This window comes from Telopea speciosissima, chromosome 8 (genome assembly GCF_018873765.1).
Source record: "Telopea speciosissima isolate NSW1024214 ecotype Mountain lineage chromosome 8, Tspe_v1, whole genome shotgun sequence".
Taxonomy (NCBI): domain Eukaryota; kingdom Viridiplantae; phylum Streptophyta; class Magnoliopsida; order Proteales; family Proteaceae; genus Telopea; species Telopea speciosissima.
The window spans coordinates 49,408,070-49,425,471 of record NC_057923.1 but is presented as its reverse complement, the minus strand read 5'-3'; the positions used below and the strand labels follow the sequence as shown (position 1 = coordinate 49,425,471).

The 17,402-nt window shown below is 39.9% G+C and overlaps 1 protein-coding gene across 1 annotated transcript in view; it reads right to left on the bottom strand.

Annotated features, from left to right (window-relative positions):
- Positions 1–17,134, bottom strand: part of LOC122671993 (putative ABC1 protein At2g40090) — a 46,076-nt gene extending 28,942 nt beyond the window's left edge. The window contains exons 1-5 of the mRNA XM_043869495.1: positions 16,898–17,134; positions 2,949–3,103; positions 818–943; positions 401–496; positions 132–232 (exon numbers count right to left, since the gene is read on the bottom strand). Coding sequence (XP_043725430.1) covers positions 132–232; positions 401–496; positions 818–943; positions 2,949–3,103; positions 16,898–17,081 — 662 coding nt within the window. The 5' untranslated portion in view covers positions 17,082–17,134. The remainder of the gene's footprint in view (positions 1–131; positions 233–400; positions 497–817; positions 944–2,948; positions 3,104–16,897) is intronic.
- Positions 17,135–17,402: the final 268 nt, after the last annotated feature.

Genomic DNA, 17,402 nt, shown 5'->3' with positions numbered 1-17,402 from the left:
TATATTTGAAATTGCAAGTCACCGGGATTAGCCAAAGTTATTCAAAGACAAAACACAAACTTCTCTCAGTTTCTCTCAAACTACAATAGTGGAACAAGAAACAACATAAAATAAAACACTTGAACGAGTACCTATAATCAAATGAAGGAAAAACCCTATGGAGGGTCTTCACTATCAGATCCACAGTGGCCTGATCTGCAGCTACTGTATCAGTCATGTGAGTGTGCTGCACCTGGACATCAGGGTTGCAAAGAAACATGGAAAGAAGTCTCAAAAGATATAGCAATATTATAAACTGGTAGAAATTTCAGTACCCATTCATTTATGAAGTTCCACTCAAAAAGGTACATATTAAATGTAATGACTTCCAAAATGAAATCGAAAGAACAATGGTTGTAACCTTAACAGCAACTTTCTTTCCATCATGAGTGCGAGCAGAATGAACTTGTGCAAGGGATGCACTCGCTAGAGGCACAGGATCAAATTCTGCAAAAATCTGCACATTGAGAAGTACTTGACTCAATGGGCAAGTATAAGTTAAAAATATTGTACCCATCTTTTAACTAAATTTTGCAATTCTAATAACTAGATCAACAGGAAGATACACCCAAATAAATGTAGATATATGGTAGAAAGTTTTCAAGCAAAACCGCAAAATGAGCAAAGATGTCCAAGGTATCAAATATCACTTTGACCTTCACATCGAAAAAAAGGAAGTAACAAAATTATCCTCTCCATATAATTAGAGTAAGTCATGCCATAATGATATACTGAATGAACGAATTTGCCAATAGCAACTGAAAGGAAGATAATGTACTTCATCTGGCATTCCTCCTAGCTCTTTCCTGAAGACATTGCACACTTGATCATATGAAGATACTGGACATCTATTCAACATTGAAGTTCTCATTGTTTGGACATATTCTTCAGGGACTATATACTCCTGTAACAAAGGACAACAACAGGAACCAGCAAATAAGCAATAGCCTTGATTAAGCAATTACCATTCATTCCATCTATATAATATTAAAATTTTAGCATATGAAGTAATTACTAATGCATGTCAGCCCCCAAGATATCCCCAAATTACTCAACAGATAGTGATCAATTAAAAGGAATTGATTCCTATACTGAAATCGCTGCAAAAGATGACAGTCCAAGATGGTTTTCCAAGTGATTTTTCTTTAATGAGTTGCCCGTAGATGGTAAACACTAAAAAGCATACTACATCATCTCCCACAGCAAGTTCATCTCGAAAAACCACATCCAAACCACAAAGACAAGCCTGTATACATAAAAAAGGGGGAGATAGGGACTTTGTTTCTATTTCATAAGTAGGAAAAAAAATTAAGCAAGTTATTTTTTCCACAAGATAAAAGAGTTTTTGGGCTTAAACTAGCTTCATGAAGAGATTGAGGTGGCAATGACATGAGTTTTGTGGGCTAACGTCACTACAAACACTATACCACTTATTTCACTCCATGCTCTATATAAAGAACCTCTCCCTTATCAAATTACCAAATTGCACAAGTTCCTACAAACTTGTTCATATAATATCAAGATGGTTTACATTTATGAATTCAACAAGATAAAATAAGTTTTCTCCCTTTCTCTGAGGGAACGGTTGTATTCAAATTTGACATGATAAAATCAAGCCCTTATTTGTTTGCGCTTATCATGGGTAATTTAACCAGAGACATTCAAGATGAGGTTCCTTGGTGTATGTTTTTTGCTAACGAAATTGTTTTGGTGGATGAGACAAAAGCAGGGATTTACACCAAGTTAGAGTTATGGAGATCAACTTTGGAAACAAAAAGTTTTAAGATAAGTAGAACGAAGACAAAGTATAAAATGTGTACTTTTGATTACACTAGGACGGATAATGAGGTGGTGAAAATTGATGAAAGGGATATTCCACAAAGTGATTATTTTAGGTATCTTGGCTCAATCATTAATAAAAAAGGAGATATAGAGGATGATGTTTCACAGAGAATTAAAATAGGATGGATGAAGTGGAGAGATGCGTCTGGAGTGTTGTGTGATCAGCGTATTCTTTTAAAACTTCATAGGAAATTTTTATAGGACAGTTATACAACCGGATATGATGAATGATAACGAATGTTGGGCAGTTAAAAAGCATCATATAGATAAACTTAGTGTAACGGAGATGGGGATGTTGAGATGGATGAGTGGCAAAAAACTAGGAAAGATAAAGTAAGGAATGATCATATTAGAGCTGGTTTGGGAGTAGCTCTGATACATGATAAGCTACAAGAAATTTGTTTGAGGTGGAATGGCCATGTTCAACAGAGGCCTTTGGATGCTCCAGTACGAAAGAGGGATCATATTAAAGGAACTAGAAGAGCCAGGGGTAGACCTAAAATGAACTTATGAGAATTGATGAGGAAAGACATGCAAAGCTTAGGCCTTGTATCAAGTATGACCTCGAATTGAACTGACTGGAGGTCAAAAATCCATGTAGCCAACCCCATTTAGTTGGGATAAGGCTGAGTTGTTGTTGTTGTAAAATTAAATTTGCCTCCTCACCCACCCAACCTTCAAAGAAGAGGGGGAGTTGAATTGAGTGAAACAGTGAGGTCAAACATATCACAAACATATGCATCCACATTACACAAGGCATCTCAAAATTCTTGGATAAAGGAAGAAAAAGGTCAAGATTCTTTTCTTTGTCAGAAACTGAGAGGAAACATAAACTGTTCATTGCTGCATTCAGATAAAAGCAAGGGCTTAAAAGTGTAGCCCCAGGCCCTCATTAGCATGTGACTTCCTTAATAGAATACCGTCCACAGAATCTACAAACAATTTTCTTTGTAAAGATAAGAGTTGACAAAACTCAAAAACACTCCCTAGTAGGAACCATCCCTGTGAGTCACTTCTTTCCTACCATAGTCAGGGACATACACAGACACATTCAGATAAAAGCATACCAGCTGACCAAGGTGTTGACCAAGCTTGATATAGATTCCTCCATTCTTGAAACACAGTTCCTGAAGCCTACATGCACACCTAGCGTGAACTTCGTGTTTAACTTTTGTCCTCTCAACACTTCCTTCGGGAAGTCCCAGCAATGAGTATTCATAATCTGATAGAAGAAGAAAACAAAAACTAAATAGGAATCCAAAGCATGAAAGCCATAAAGAAGCATTATAAGAGCCTCTATTATAAGAGACTCTAGTCTCATCAACATACGAAATGCATTAGAAAGAACCAAAACAAGCCAAAATATCATCATACAAATCTATCGAACATTTATTATAGGCCTAACAGGACAACTGTTGTTATTATCTAAAAATTCATCCTTTTTGCTACTATATCCTAAAATCATTTCATAAAAATCTTATTGCTTATTGTTTCATTTATGGTATTGAGAAATAATCACTATCGAGAAAGATATCTGAATATGATAATGGCTCGTTGAACCTGAAAAAAGGTAATTTCTTGTTTTTCACCCTTTTGGTATTTATTTAGGATATGTACCTTTATCTACCCACATGGTTACTGAATAACTCCTGGAATAGCTAAATGTACTTCAACTGAGTTTTATTAAGCTTTTTATAGATTTGACCAACAATTATATAATATAAGATATAATCTATGTAATATGTGCACTTCAGAATATGAGCTGTAATAATGTCTAGTGCTTCAGTTTCAAGTATATAGGATCGAAGTGTGTCCATGATGAATCCAGAATATAGGTTGTAATTGGCGAACTATTATTAATAATAATTTCATATACTCTAATTAATAAAATTAGTATAACAAAAGGGCGTACCCAGTGCACAAGGCTCCCGCCACTGCGGGGTCTGGGGAGGGTCATAATGTACGCAGCCTTAACCCTGTTTTCACAGAGAAGCTGTTTCAAGACTCGAACCTGTGACCACTTGGTCAGAATGGAGCACCCTTTACCGTTGCACTATAATGCAATGTTTTAAATACTATATACCTTCCAATATCACTACAAGAAATGATTGATTATCTACAACTGGCTTGACATCAACCAATGAATCTTACCATCGTTTTTATTCAAGAAAAATTACTACATATTATTTCCAAAAAAGAGTCCCTCCCCCCCAATTGCAACATGAGAATGTTAGTCCCTCTAGTCCCTCAAACTTCTAATCTTTAATGTTGTGCAAATCTAAAAACCATCCAGTGTTGTAGAGATATACTTCTTAAGAGTGCACTAAAGCAGCCAATGCCACAAATCTTTGTAAATGCATATTTAGATGCTCCGCAAATCTCAGCTGTAGCTTTTGAAATATGTGAGAAGGATCCGCTTATATTGGCATCTTACACGCCAAACCAATAGCAAGCAGAGAACAATATATTTAATGAAGAGAGAGAAGGGAGACCCACATTTATAATGAGGAGAGACTGAGAAATATATATAGCATATTTACACAGAATTAGTTCTAAATTTCTAATCATGTTTTCATTAAAGGTCTCTTCAATTTTCCTCCTTTGTACATTAGCAACTTTGATGTGTGAGATTTGCTTAAGGCAATTTTAGATCATAATTATTATAATAAGCAAGCTCTTTTCTTCTTTCTTGTGTTTTTCCGACACTGAAAACACAGCAAAGTTTCTTTCAACAAATTGACAGTTCCATTACTGACAGCTCTTGTGCACACCTCCCCGATGTTTGATAGTCTAGTGAGGCGCTTTCAGCACTGTGCAAGTGGCAAGTATGCACGAGCAAACCAGTGTAGGAATGTGTTTTGGGTGCAAGGCCACTTGAGGCAAAAATTTGCACCCTTGTGTCAATCCAGACTTGGAAGTTGTTGACATCTATTTTCTGCGAGATGGTCTGGAGATCAATCATGTTGACAACTGAGATACCTAACAAATCTGATGTTCCACTCTGATCTCTTATTATTGTTAAAAAGAGACTAAAATATCGTGGATGACCTCAAGGTTCAAACTGTTAAGTTATGGCTGTTTCTTTGCTAGTCTTAATTGTCAAATAATGGAAATGTGTAAAGGAACAGGGGATTGTCGGAAACATTCAGTACACAGTTTGGGAAGCTTCAACCATCTTCAATAACTGTTAGCAAATTAAGGAAACTGGATCAACCAGATCACCTAAATCTCCTTACATTAGGAAATTTGGTAGAGTCCAAATATGATCGTGATTCTCTAGAAGAATCCCACTGTGATTGTAATCCTTACTTGTACTCTTCTTTATTTAAAGGGATTAATCCCTCCCCAAGAATATAGTTGAAAGGGGAGTTATCATCGTGGAGTAGGCATCCTCTCTGGATGACCGAACCACGTTAAATCGTGTGTCTCCTTCCATTCTTCTTCTTCTTCTTGTCACTGTGAGTTCTTTGTTTATGGTTATAGTTGAAACATGGTATCAGAGTGGGTGAGTTGATGTTACCCGATTGAAGATTTTTATCTCCTAACGTTGCTGTTCTTTGGTGGTGCCAAGCACTGCCAACATTGCTGTTCGTTGGTGGTGTCAAGCGCTGATATTCACGTTGCTGTTCTTTGGTGGTGCCACTGCCAACGTTGCTGTTCTTTGGTGGTGCCAAGTGCTGCTATTCAGGTTGCTGCTCGCGCTTGCGCTACTGCTCCGCGCGCTGTTCCTTGGAGTTGTCGCACGCTGCTGCTCCTTGTGTTGCTGAGTGCTACTGCTCACGCTACTGCTAGCGCTGCTGTTCCTTCTCTGTTTGATTGGCTGCTTCTCTGCACCATTGACTTGCGGCTGATCTGGTTCCAGATAAGTCCCTTATTTTTTCTGAAGCTTTGTTTGTTCCTTTTTATGATGGTTGACACTACTGCTACCTCCTCGGATGGAGGAAAATCGAACCCTAATGAAGGGAACAATTGACTTACCACAATCCTTTTCAATGGCCGAAATTATGTGCCCTGGTCTAAGGCAGTCCTCATTGCTCTTGGAGGACGCTCTAAGCAAGGCCAGATTAATGGGACCATTAAAGCCCCTGATTCTGCCGATCTGAAGTTTGTTGAATGGATGGGAAGTGATAACTTGGTCATGTCCTGGATTTTTAATTCCCTGGATCCCTCCATTTATGAGATATTTGCGTACTCTGAAACTGCACAAGCTCTTTGGGACTCCGTGAAAAGTATGTATGGCCATGAGGACAATGCCTCAAGAATATTTGAGTTACAACAGGATCTAGTTCATATTTCTCAAGGCCCTGGTCAATCCTTTACTGTTCACCTGGGTAATTTAAAAAAGAAATGGGATGAATTAAGGCAATATCGTCTCCTTGCGCAAACTGTTGATGTCTATACCCAACGTGAAGAGCAAGACCGTATTTTTCAACTTTTGGCAAGTATCCGGCCTGAGTTTGAGGATCTTAAACGCCAAATTCTTATGAGTCCAACACTTCCATCTGTAGACAGGATCTGAATTAGAGTACTAGGCTTGGATGATTAATTCATCCCAAGCACACCTTTATTTATAAGAATTATGAAACAGTAAAATATTTACATGAGCAATGTGGGACTAAACCACATACAAAAACAAATAAAATAACAAAGGGAAAAAAGTCCAAAATACCCCCACGGTATTCTGGCCCATATATCTAACACTCCCCCTCAAGTTGGAGCATATATATCATGCATGCCCAACTTAACTAAGATAGGATGAAACAGCTTGCTACTCAGTCCCTTAGTGAACACATCAGCCAATTGATCAGTAGACTTCACAAAGGGAACACAAATGAGGCCGGCTTCAAGCTTCTCCTTGATGAAATGTCGGTCAACCTCCACGTGTTTAGTGCGATCATGCTGGACAGGGTTATGAGCAATGCTAATGGCAGCTTTATTGTCACAATAAAGCATCATGGGAAGATGGACAGCAACACCGATATCCTGCAATAATCCTCTAAGCCATAGAAGTTCACAAATGCCTTGTGCCATCGCACGAAACTCGGCTTTAGCACTGGACCTTGCCACAACATTCTGCTTTTTGCTACGCCATGTGACAAGGTTCCCACCCACAAAGGAACAATAGTCAGAGATAGATTTCCTATCAGTAGAACCAGCCCAATCGGCATCAGTATAAACTTCAATCTTAAGGTGACCATTGGGAGATAGAAGGATTCCCTTTCCTGGAGCAGACTTCAAATACCTCAAAATACGACGGACCGCATCCATATGAGAGGAATAGGGATCATGCATGAACTGGCTCACCGCACTTACAGCAACTGCTATGTCAGGTCGTGGATGAGAAAGGTAGATTAATTTGCCCACTAACCGCTGATAACTACCCTTGTCAACAGGTTCGCCCTCTTTCTCCCTAAGTTTTGTAGTAGCTTCCATAGGAGTATCTGAACGATGACAACCTAGCAACCCTATCTCAGTCAATAGATCAAGGACATATTTTCTTTGAGAAAGAAAGATGCCCTTTGAAGATCGATCAACTTCTATCCCTAGAAAATATTTTAGAGGGCCAAGATCTTTGACCTCAAACTCACAGCTAAGGAGAAGCTTCAAATCCCTGATTGCAGCACCATCATTACCAGTGACCACAATATCATCCACATAGACTATGAGAAGAGTAACCTTGTCACCAACTTGTCTGATAAATAAAGTGTGATCAGCATTGCTCTGCTTGTAACCTGCTAAAATCATAGCCTTATGAAATCTGCCAAACCAGGCCTTAGGTGACTGCTTCAACCCATAAAGAGCACGCTTCAATTTACAGACCCTGCCCCTAGTCCTGTCATCAAAGAAGCCTGATGGAATGTCCATATATACCTCCTCCTCAAGCTCCCCATGGAGGAAGGCATTCTTCACATCTAACTGCTGAAGATCCCACCCAAGATTTGCAGCACAAGATAATAACACCCTGATGGTGTTGAGCTTTGCCACTGGTGCAAAGGTCTCCTGATAGACAACTTCATAAGTCTGAGTGAACCCCTTTGCAACCAGACGTGCCTTATACCTATCCACCGAACCATCAACCTTCTGTTTGACCACGAAGACCCAGTTACATCCCACTGGTTTTTTCCTTGGAGGAAGAGCCACAAGATCCCACGTATTATTTTTGTGTAGTGCTCTCATTTCTTCCAACATTTCTGCCTTCCACTTTCCATCTGTAGATGCTTCCTGCCAATTTTTAAGAATCGAGATAGAGGAAAGAGAAGATAGAAAAGCACGAAAAGAGGGAGAAAGAGAGCTATAAGAAACAAAACGAGATATGGGATGTAAAGTGCAAGTCTTAGTACCTTTGCGATGAGCAATAGGTAGGTCGGAAGAAGAGGGATTACCAGGAGATGTAGGATCCGGGTCTGGAGCCGGCAATTGGATGGGTACTGGTGCTACAGTAGGTTACAGCTGCCCTCTGTTGGATCTGCCCCTTGTATAGGTGAGTATGTTGGAGTTGTCAATTCTTTTTTGAAATTCACTAGTACTTCTCTAAACTGGAGTCAGCACCCCCTGGATAGGAACATTAACAACACTATTTTCTATGGTCTCCCCCTGTAAAGGATTCCCATCAGGTGAGGGAGGAACAGCCAAAGGACGTTGGGCATTAACCAAAATAGGATGGGCAGCATCCAAAAGAAGATGGGCAGCAGGACAGCAGCCGTGGGTGGTAAAGAAGGCTGGGCAGCAGCCAAAGGAACCTTAGGTAGAGGAATCTCAAAAGACACATCTTCACTAGAACTATCCCCCTGAAGAGGTAGCGAAGAATAATAAGAAAGGGACTCATGGAAAATAACATCCATACTAACCATGGTACGGCAAGAAGGGGGATGGTAACATTTATAACCTTTCTAAGTTGGAGAATAACCCAAGAAAATACACCGGAGCCCCCGAGGTTCAAGTTTGCCTGGAGATTTGGTATCTCTAGCATAACACACACAACCAAACACCTTGGGAGGCACAATAAATGAGGAATTACCCATTAAAATATCAGAGGGGCTAAGGGAGTTAAGAACCCGAGAGGGTAGCCTATTGATGAGATAAGCCGCAGTGAGAACCGCATCCCCCCAATATTGAGATGGGACATTCCTCGCAAACATCAAAGCCCTGGCCATTTCTAACAAGTGGCGATTTTTCCTTTCTGCCACACCATTCTAGGTAAGGGTATCAACACAACTAGTTTGATGAATGATGCCATGATCAACCAAATATTTTTGAAATTGTGATTATGTATACTCTGTTCCATTATCACTTCTCAATACTTTGAGAGTAGCCTGGAACTGAGTTTGGACCATTTTATGAAAGTGCTGAAAACATGAAAAAAACTGATTTTTTGTGTGCAAAAGATACACCCAGGTGTTCCTAGAATGACAATCAATGAAAGAGACAAACCAACGATGACCAGAAATAGAAGTTTTACGACTAGGGCCCCAAACATCAGAATGCACCAAATGAAAACAAGAAGAACTCTTTTTATTTGAAATTGGATAAGTTGAACGTGTCTATTTGGCCAGAACACAAGCCTCACAAAAAAAGTCATCCTTAGTACGAAGGGTGACCAAACTAGGAAATAAATGAGCTAAAATTCCTAAAGGGGGGTGACCTAACCTAGAGTGCCACTGGTAGAGTTCCGAAGAGACCATGGAGTTCTGGTGTAGCGGAGAAAGCAATGGTGGTGGAGAGAAGCGACCGTCATCAAGCAGATACAGCCCACCGTGCACTTTACCCAATCCAATCGTCTTCCCAGATTCCAGATCCTGAAACACACAATGAGAAGGAAAGAAAGTGACTTTGCAATTAAGATCACGAGTACTACTACTAATGGAAAGAAGGTTAGTAGTAAAGTTAGGAATGTGCAAAACAGAAGACAAGGGAAGAGAGGAAGTGCAGTTGATGATTCCTTTTCCAGATATGGAAGAAAGGGAACCATCAGCCACCTTGACCTTGTCTTTCCCAGAAGTAGGAGAATATCTATGAAACAAGCCAGAGAAACCGGTCATATGATCTGTAGCTCCAGAATCTATGATCCAAGGATGAGAAGCTACAGAAGAACAATGACCTCCAAATGGAATACCTGACCGGGCAAAGTGTGAACCTGAAGGAGTAGAAGAACTGGCAGGAGCTGATGTAGTATAGGCAGCAACAGCGGAAGACCTTAGCATACGTAGAAATGCCTGTAGATCATCCTCGGATAGACCAGTATCAGTAGCAGGGGCTGCAGTAACAGTCTCAATCTGATGGGCCTTGGTCTTTGTCTTTGTCTTTATCTTTGTCTTGGTAGACCTTTTAGCTTCAAAGTCAGCCGGTTTCCTATGAAGTTTCCAGCACTTCTCTTTAGTGTGATAGGGTTTGTGACAATGCTCACAAACAACAGTCCATGTAGTAGAATCACCAAGAGAAGCAGTGCCACTAGGTGCAGGAGAGGCCGGGGCAGCAGCCTTGAGAGCCGATCTATCAGTAATAGGAGGGTGCAACATGTCAGCCCTACGGTTTTCTTCAGAGGAGACAAGGGCATAGGATTGTTCAAGTGTGGTAAAAGGCTTGTGACTCAACACTCGGATCTTGTCCACATGTTTCTTATAGGAAGCTATATCCGCAGCTGTACTTGGGTGAAAGTCAGAAAAGTGGTCCAGTTGCTGCCAAAGGCTGCGCAAAGTAGCATAGTATTTGGAGACTGTCAACTCTCCCTAAGTAGTGTGAAGGACCTTCTTCCTGATTTCATAGACCTGGGCATCATTGCCAAGCTGTCCGTAGGTTTCCTTGCAAGCAACCCAAATTTCCGAGGCTGTGTCAAGGAGAAGAAAATTATACTGCAGATCTGTAGTCATCGAACCGATCAAGTAGGACATAAAAACTCCATTGTTGGCAAGCCACTTGTCCTGAGCAGCTTCAATCTCGGTTGGCATAACACTGGTTCCAGTAATATGACCAATAAGGCCCCGGCCAGCAATGGCAAAGGAAGCAGACCTAGACCAAAGCAAGTAATTAGTGCCATCCAACTTGATTGGATTAGGAGGAAAGGTATGATAATCTGGCTTGCTTTGTCCATCACCAACAGAGGTAGCAGTCGAATCCATAGTGTCACCCATGAAGACAAGAGAGAACCCCAAATCGCAGAATGGGGCTGTAGTGAAGAGAAACCCAGAAAATCCTTCAAGTTAAGGGCTGAAAAAATGATGAGAGCCCTCTAGTAATGAAGGAATAAATGCCTCCAAAAAAATAGCAACAATAGATAAGTAGAACCTTGAGATCGATTTTTTCAGGGTTTTGAAAAAACCCTGAAAGTGCTGAAATCGATAAGAGGAGAAGAAGCCCAAACAGTGAGTAGATGAGGCTGAAATTGCAGTCAAATATGCCTTGAATAGGGTAGAAGCACTCCTCAAAAAATCAGAATCAACTGGCAGGTGGAACCCTAAGATCGACTATTGTCAGGGTTTTGAAAAACCCTGAGATTGTGAAAAAAAATCGAACTTGAGGGGTCTTCAACTTGATGTAGATGCTGGAATACCAATCTACTGCAGTTCCTGAGCTCCAAAAAAGTGAACAAATCCCTTATAGTAGAGATGGAATCTGTCCAAGGAAGGTTGAAGTCTTCAATTTTCGCAGCAAAGAGGCAAAACACCCTATCGATCAGATCTGGATATCATGGGATGAGGTAAAAAAGGAGGGCAGCAACTGGATCAACAGATCACCTCATCAGTGCTGCCCTATGGGAAAAAGGAAAGCAAAACAAAGGGAAGAAGAGAAGAGAAGAGAAGAGAAGAGAAGATAAGAGGAGAGAAGAGAGGAGAGATTGAGAATTAGAGAGGGGAGGGGGATCGAGAATGGCAAAAGAGTTCTAATTCATAACCTGCTCTGATACCATGTAGACAGGATCTGAATTAGAATACTAGGCTTGGATGATTAATTCATCCCAAGCACACCTTTATTTATAAGAATAATGAAACAGTAAAATATTTACATGAGCAATGTGGGACTAAACAACATACAAAAACAAATAAAATAACAAAGGAAAAAGTCCAAAATACCCCCCACGGTATTCTGGCCCATATATCTAACACCATCTTTTGCTAGTATCTATCATTCAGTGGGAAGAAACCCGTCGACGTGTTATGAACCCGGACTTAAAAACTGAAGAGGAATCTGTTGAGAGTTCAGCCAATACTATTCAGGCTAATGTGAGTCACCAGAGTGGCACTGGCAACTCAACTGGTACTGGCGGTCGTTCCTCCACAGGAAAAGGAAAGTGGAAAAATCGGAATACCAAATATCATTGTGAACACTGTGATAAGGACAGTCACACTAAAGACCGTTGTTGGGTTTTAAACCCACATCTGTGACCCAACAAAGATAATGTCACTGATGCTAAAGTTGTAGTTCAGGGTACCCCCTCAGATATTCAAGCCTCACTTGGGAAGATTGCCTTACAACTTCAACAGCTTATGCAAGCCAACGGGAAGTTCCCTCAACTACTGAATCTGGCAATATAGCTCATTCTGGTAATGCTTTTGCCCTCACTACTTGTCATTCGAATTATTTTATCATTGATTTGGGTGCTACTGATCATATGGTTTCCACATCCCATGGATTGTCTAATTTTCATGCTCTTGATGATAAATCTCACTCACCTATTACGGTTGCTAATGGGACTCAAATACCTGTTTAGGGCCATAGGACTATTACTTTATTTTCTACTATTTGTGAGGTTCTGTTTGTGCTTGCCCTATCTTCAAATTTATTATCTGTCAGCAAACTCATTAAAGATTTGAATTGTACTGTTGTTTTTTCCAAACAAAAGGTGGTGTTTCAGGACAACATCACGAGGAAGATGATTGGTGAAGGAAGATTTCAGCGAGGACTTTACATTCTTGATTTACCAGGAAAAGCATTGGTTGCTAGCAGAAATAAAGGCACCACATCCCATCTATGGCACTGGCACATGGGTCATCCATCTGATAATGTGTTGCGATGTTTGAACTCTAATTATTCTCTCAATTCTCAACTTTGTGAAACTTGTACTTATTCTAAACACCATAGACTACCATTTTCACCTAGTTCACATGTGTCAACTGATTTATTTGACTTAGTTCACTCTGATGTGTGGGGACCTGCCCCTATTATTTCTAGAAATGGTTTTAGGTACTTTGTTACATTTATTGATAACAAGTCACGTACTACTTGGTTATATTTGTTAACTACTAAAAGTGAAGTGTTAACAATTTTTCAAGAATTTTGTGATATGATTCAAACTCAATATGGTGCCTGTCTCAAGCTTGGTTCAAGATTTCGTGAAATATCGCCGATATATCGGGATATTTCAGAAATCTCAACAGTACCAAAACGAAATGGCAAGGCGAAATGGAAAAAGTTCATATTTCGGTGATATTTCATGATATTTCGGGATATTTCGGCGATATTTCGTGATATTTCTTGTGAGTCTTGCACTCTTGTGAGTTGTGAACTTGTGACTTTGTGTATTGACTATTGAGTAATGAGTATTGACTATTGAGTATTGAACTATTGACTATTTTGGAGTTTATGAGTTATGAGTTATGACTTATGAGTTATTTTTGTTTCATTACTTTGTTTAAATTTCTTATGTCTTTTAGTACCTAATCAATGTGTATTTAACTATTTATACATCATGGTCGCCGTATACTGTCAATCAAGGATGCAAACCCAAAACACCACTTTGAGTTCATTTTTTTGGCAATATGAAGGTTTAAATGTGTTTATTTAGCTTAAATAAGGGTGTACATGAAATATTAGGCCTTAATATGGCCAAAAACCCACCGAGATGGAGTGCCGAAATATGGCAAAAAAAATACCATATTTCAACGATATTTCGGTATATTTCGGATATTTCGGCCATCTCGACCAGCCCGAGATACCGAGATATCGCGAGATTTTAAACTATGGTCTCAAGGTTTTACGTACCGACAATTATACAGAGTATACAAACTCTCCATTTGAATCCTTTCTTAAGAGTCGAGGGATTGTGCATCAGACATTGTGTAGGCACTCCTCAACAAAATGGAATTGCCAAACGAAAGAACCGTCACCTACTTGAGGTGACTCGATCTCTCTTATTTCAAGGACATTTTCCCAAAATTTACTGGTCTGACACAGTACTTACCAATTGTTATTTGATTAATCGACTTCCTAGTAAAGTCCTGCATTACAAGTCCCCTATGGAAATTCTCCTTGGTCGCCCTGTTTCTCTCTGTCATCTTCGTGTTTTTGGCAGTACATGCTTTGTTCATCCTCCTGGGGGAAAACTTGATCCCTGTGCTCGAAAATGTGTTTTTATTGGTTATTCTTCTGTTAAGAAGGGCTAAAAGTGTTTTGAGCCTATCACCTAAAAGGTTTTTATTTCTTGTGATGTTATTTTCGATGAAACTCACATGTTCTTTTCTAGTAGGGACCAAATTTAGGGGGAGAATGGTGTTGTTGAAAAGGACTTTGACTATAGTGGATTTGATATGGAAGAATTTGTCCCTTTGCCGATTGGTCTGCCTAGTAGTCCCTCCGATCTAACTCCAGGGGAGAGACACAATGATATGTTACAACCTGATGATAATAATCATGGTCAACATGATGGGGAGGTTGTTACTGATGTCCCCACGCTTATACCTGTTCCTATTCGCAGGTCAACTCGGGTACCACAACCCTCAACTAGGCTCAAAGACTTCACATATCACTCGGCCAGGTATCCCATACAAACATATTTATGTTATGAAAAGGCCTCTCAAAAGTTTCAAGGTTTTTTGTCTTCTATTGATGCGCACAAAGAGCCTATGAATTTCCTCGAAGCAAGAAAATCTCCTACCCAGGTAAAAGTTATGGATGAGTAACTCGATGCTCTTCATAAAAACCACACTTAGGATATTGTACCCCTGCCTAATGGGAAAAAAAAATTTGTTGGTTGTCGATGGGTGTAAAAAATCAAGTATAAGAATGACGGGTCTATTAAGCGTCACAAAGCTAGACTTGTCGCCAAGGGATACACTCAAACATATAGACAGGATTATAAGGAGACATTTGCACCGGTGGTAAAAATGAACTATGTCAGACTGTTAATGTCAATTGCAGTAAATTATGGTCGGCCGTTATTTCAAATGGATGTCAAGAATGCCTTCTTACAAGGCAACCTTGAGGACAAAGTCTATATGGACATTCTTCCAGGGCATGCTATGGAACATAAGGCTGGTGCAGTGTGTAAACTTAACAAAGCCATTTATGGACTTAAACAGTCTCCACGGGCGTCGAATGGTAAGTTAAGTTCAGCTCTTACTCTTTTTGGATTTAAGAAATGTGATTCTGATCATTCATTGTCTGTTAAACAAAGTGGTTGTGACATTGTGGTTGTTCTTGTTTACATGGATGATATTGTTATCTTTGGAAATAGTCCTCATGAAATAGAAGCTCTTAAACAACATCTGAATGAAAAGTTTGACATTAAAGACCTGGGAAAACTATAGTACTTTCTTGGCATTGAAATAGCTCATTCAAGTAAGGGGCTCTTTATTTCTTAGAGGAAATACGTGCCGGACCTATTAAAAGAAACAGGGAAATTGGGAGCCTCACCGGCTGAAATGCCTATGGATTATAGTAGCAAATTCATTGACAATGGTGCCCCTCTTCAAGACATTGGCCAATTTCAGAGATTGGTGGAATGGTTAATATATTTGACTATTACAAGGCCTGACATTACTTATGCTGTTAGTTATGTGAGCCAAATCATGCATGCTCCAACTGAGGATCATATGAATCTCGTGGATCATATATTGAGATATCTAAAATCCTGTCCAGGAAGAGGAATTTGGATGAAGAAAAATGACCACATTGAAGTTGTCGGGTATACTGATGCTGACTGGGCTGGAAGCCCGACAGACAGGAAATCAACTACTGAATTATGCACATTCGTGGGCGGGAATCTGGTTACCAGGAAGAGTAAGAAACAAAGTGTTGTTGCCAGATCAAATGCTGAAGCCGAATACAGGGCCATAGCTTCGGCCACTAGTGAATTAGTCTGGCTTCGTCTCTTGTTACAAAAATTGGGTTTTGGAACAAGCTCACCTACGAAATTATCTTGTGATAATCAGGCAGCAATTCACATTCGAAGTGACGATCAACTCACTGATGCTCTTATTAAAGCCTTGCCCAAGCAAGTGTTTCAAGATATGATGTCTTCGCTCCAACTTGGAGGGGGATTGTTAGCAAATTAAGGAAACCCGATTACCTAAGGAAACTGGATCAACCAGATCACCTAAATCTCCTTACATTAGGTAATTTGGTATAGTCCAAATATGATCGTGATTCCCTAGAAGAATCCCATCCTTACTTGTACTCTTTAAAGGGATTAATACCTCCCCAAGAATATAGTTGAAAGGGGAGTTATCATCGTGGAGTAGGCGTCCTATCTGAACGAACCACATTACATCGTGTGTCTCCTTCCATTCTTTGTTTATGGTTATAGTTGAAAGGGGAGTTATCATTCTTCTTCTTCTTCTTGTTCTTCTTCTTCTTCTTGTCACTATGAGTTCTTTGTTTATGGTTATGGTTGAAACATGCTTTCAAGCTAGTCATTTCTTTGACTCGGCTGTGGATTTAGATAATATCATAATTATTTATTTCAAGAAAAAAAAAAAAACCTAGTCGTATATTATTGAATTCGTATTAAATCCAGAAACATGGTCTTCGGCGGAATTGAATGGCGGATAAGAACTGGTATAGATTAGGGCTTAGTGAGTTGAGTTGAGAATGATTTCCAGCAAAATAAAAAAATAAAAAAAAACACTCCGTAACCAACCAAATCCAATTGTACCGAATGAGTCCCTAAATGGCTTTTTTACAGACAACAAATATAATTAAACCCTAAAAGAAGGATTGAAAAAACCGAAGTACCGAACCTAATCTTTCGAAAGGAATTCGAATGAAAAAAATAAAGAGAACAGAAGAGAAGAGAGGAACAGACCGAAGGCGATGATAGCGGCAGTATAGGAATTGCGGAAGAGACGAATCGGAACAGCAGTGCAAAGCTTCAAGGTCGTCGCAGGGTCGTCGGAGGTCAAGATCGCCGCTGACGCAACTCCGCCGCCAAGAGCTGTCGAAGCCAACGTTAGCTTCGCTCCGGCGTGCAACAGAAATCGCGCGGCCATCCTGGGAAACCTCACCAACGACAAAGCGAAAACAAAGCAGTGAAATGGACGCCTTTTGGACGCGTGCTCTTATACAACACCTTCCGTGCTTTGTCAGGTACGAACAACGTTGGCAGCGTCGACGTATCTTCAATGCCCTAAACATGCGGATATGGCCATAATCCTGTTGAACCACCTTGTTAACTTTTGGTTGTCAGGCCCAGGCCCAGGCCCAGGCAAAGCCCACGTCTTGATTGGATTCATTGACCCTTTCGTTAATGGCTAGTTTTTGAAAATAAGTTTTAACTAAATATTTAACAAAAGTTATACATTGAAAAAGAT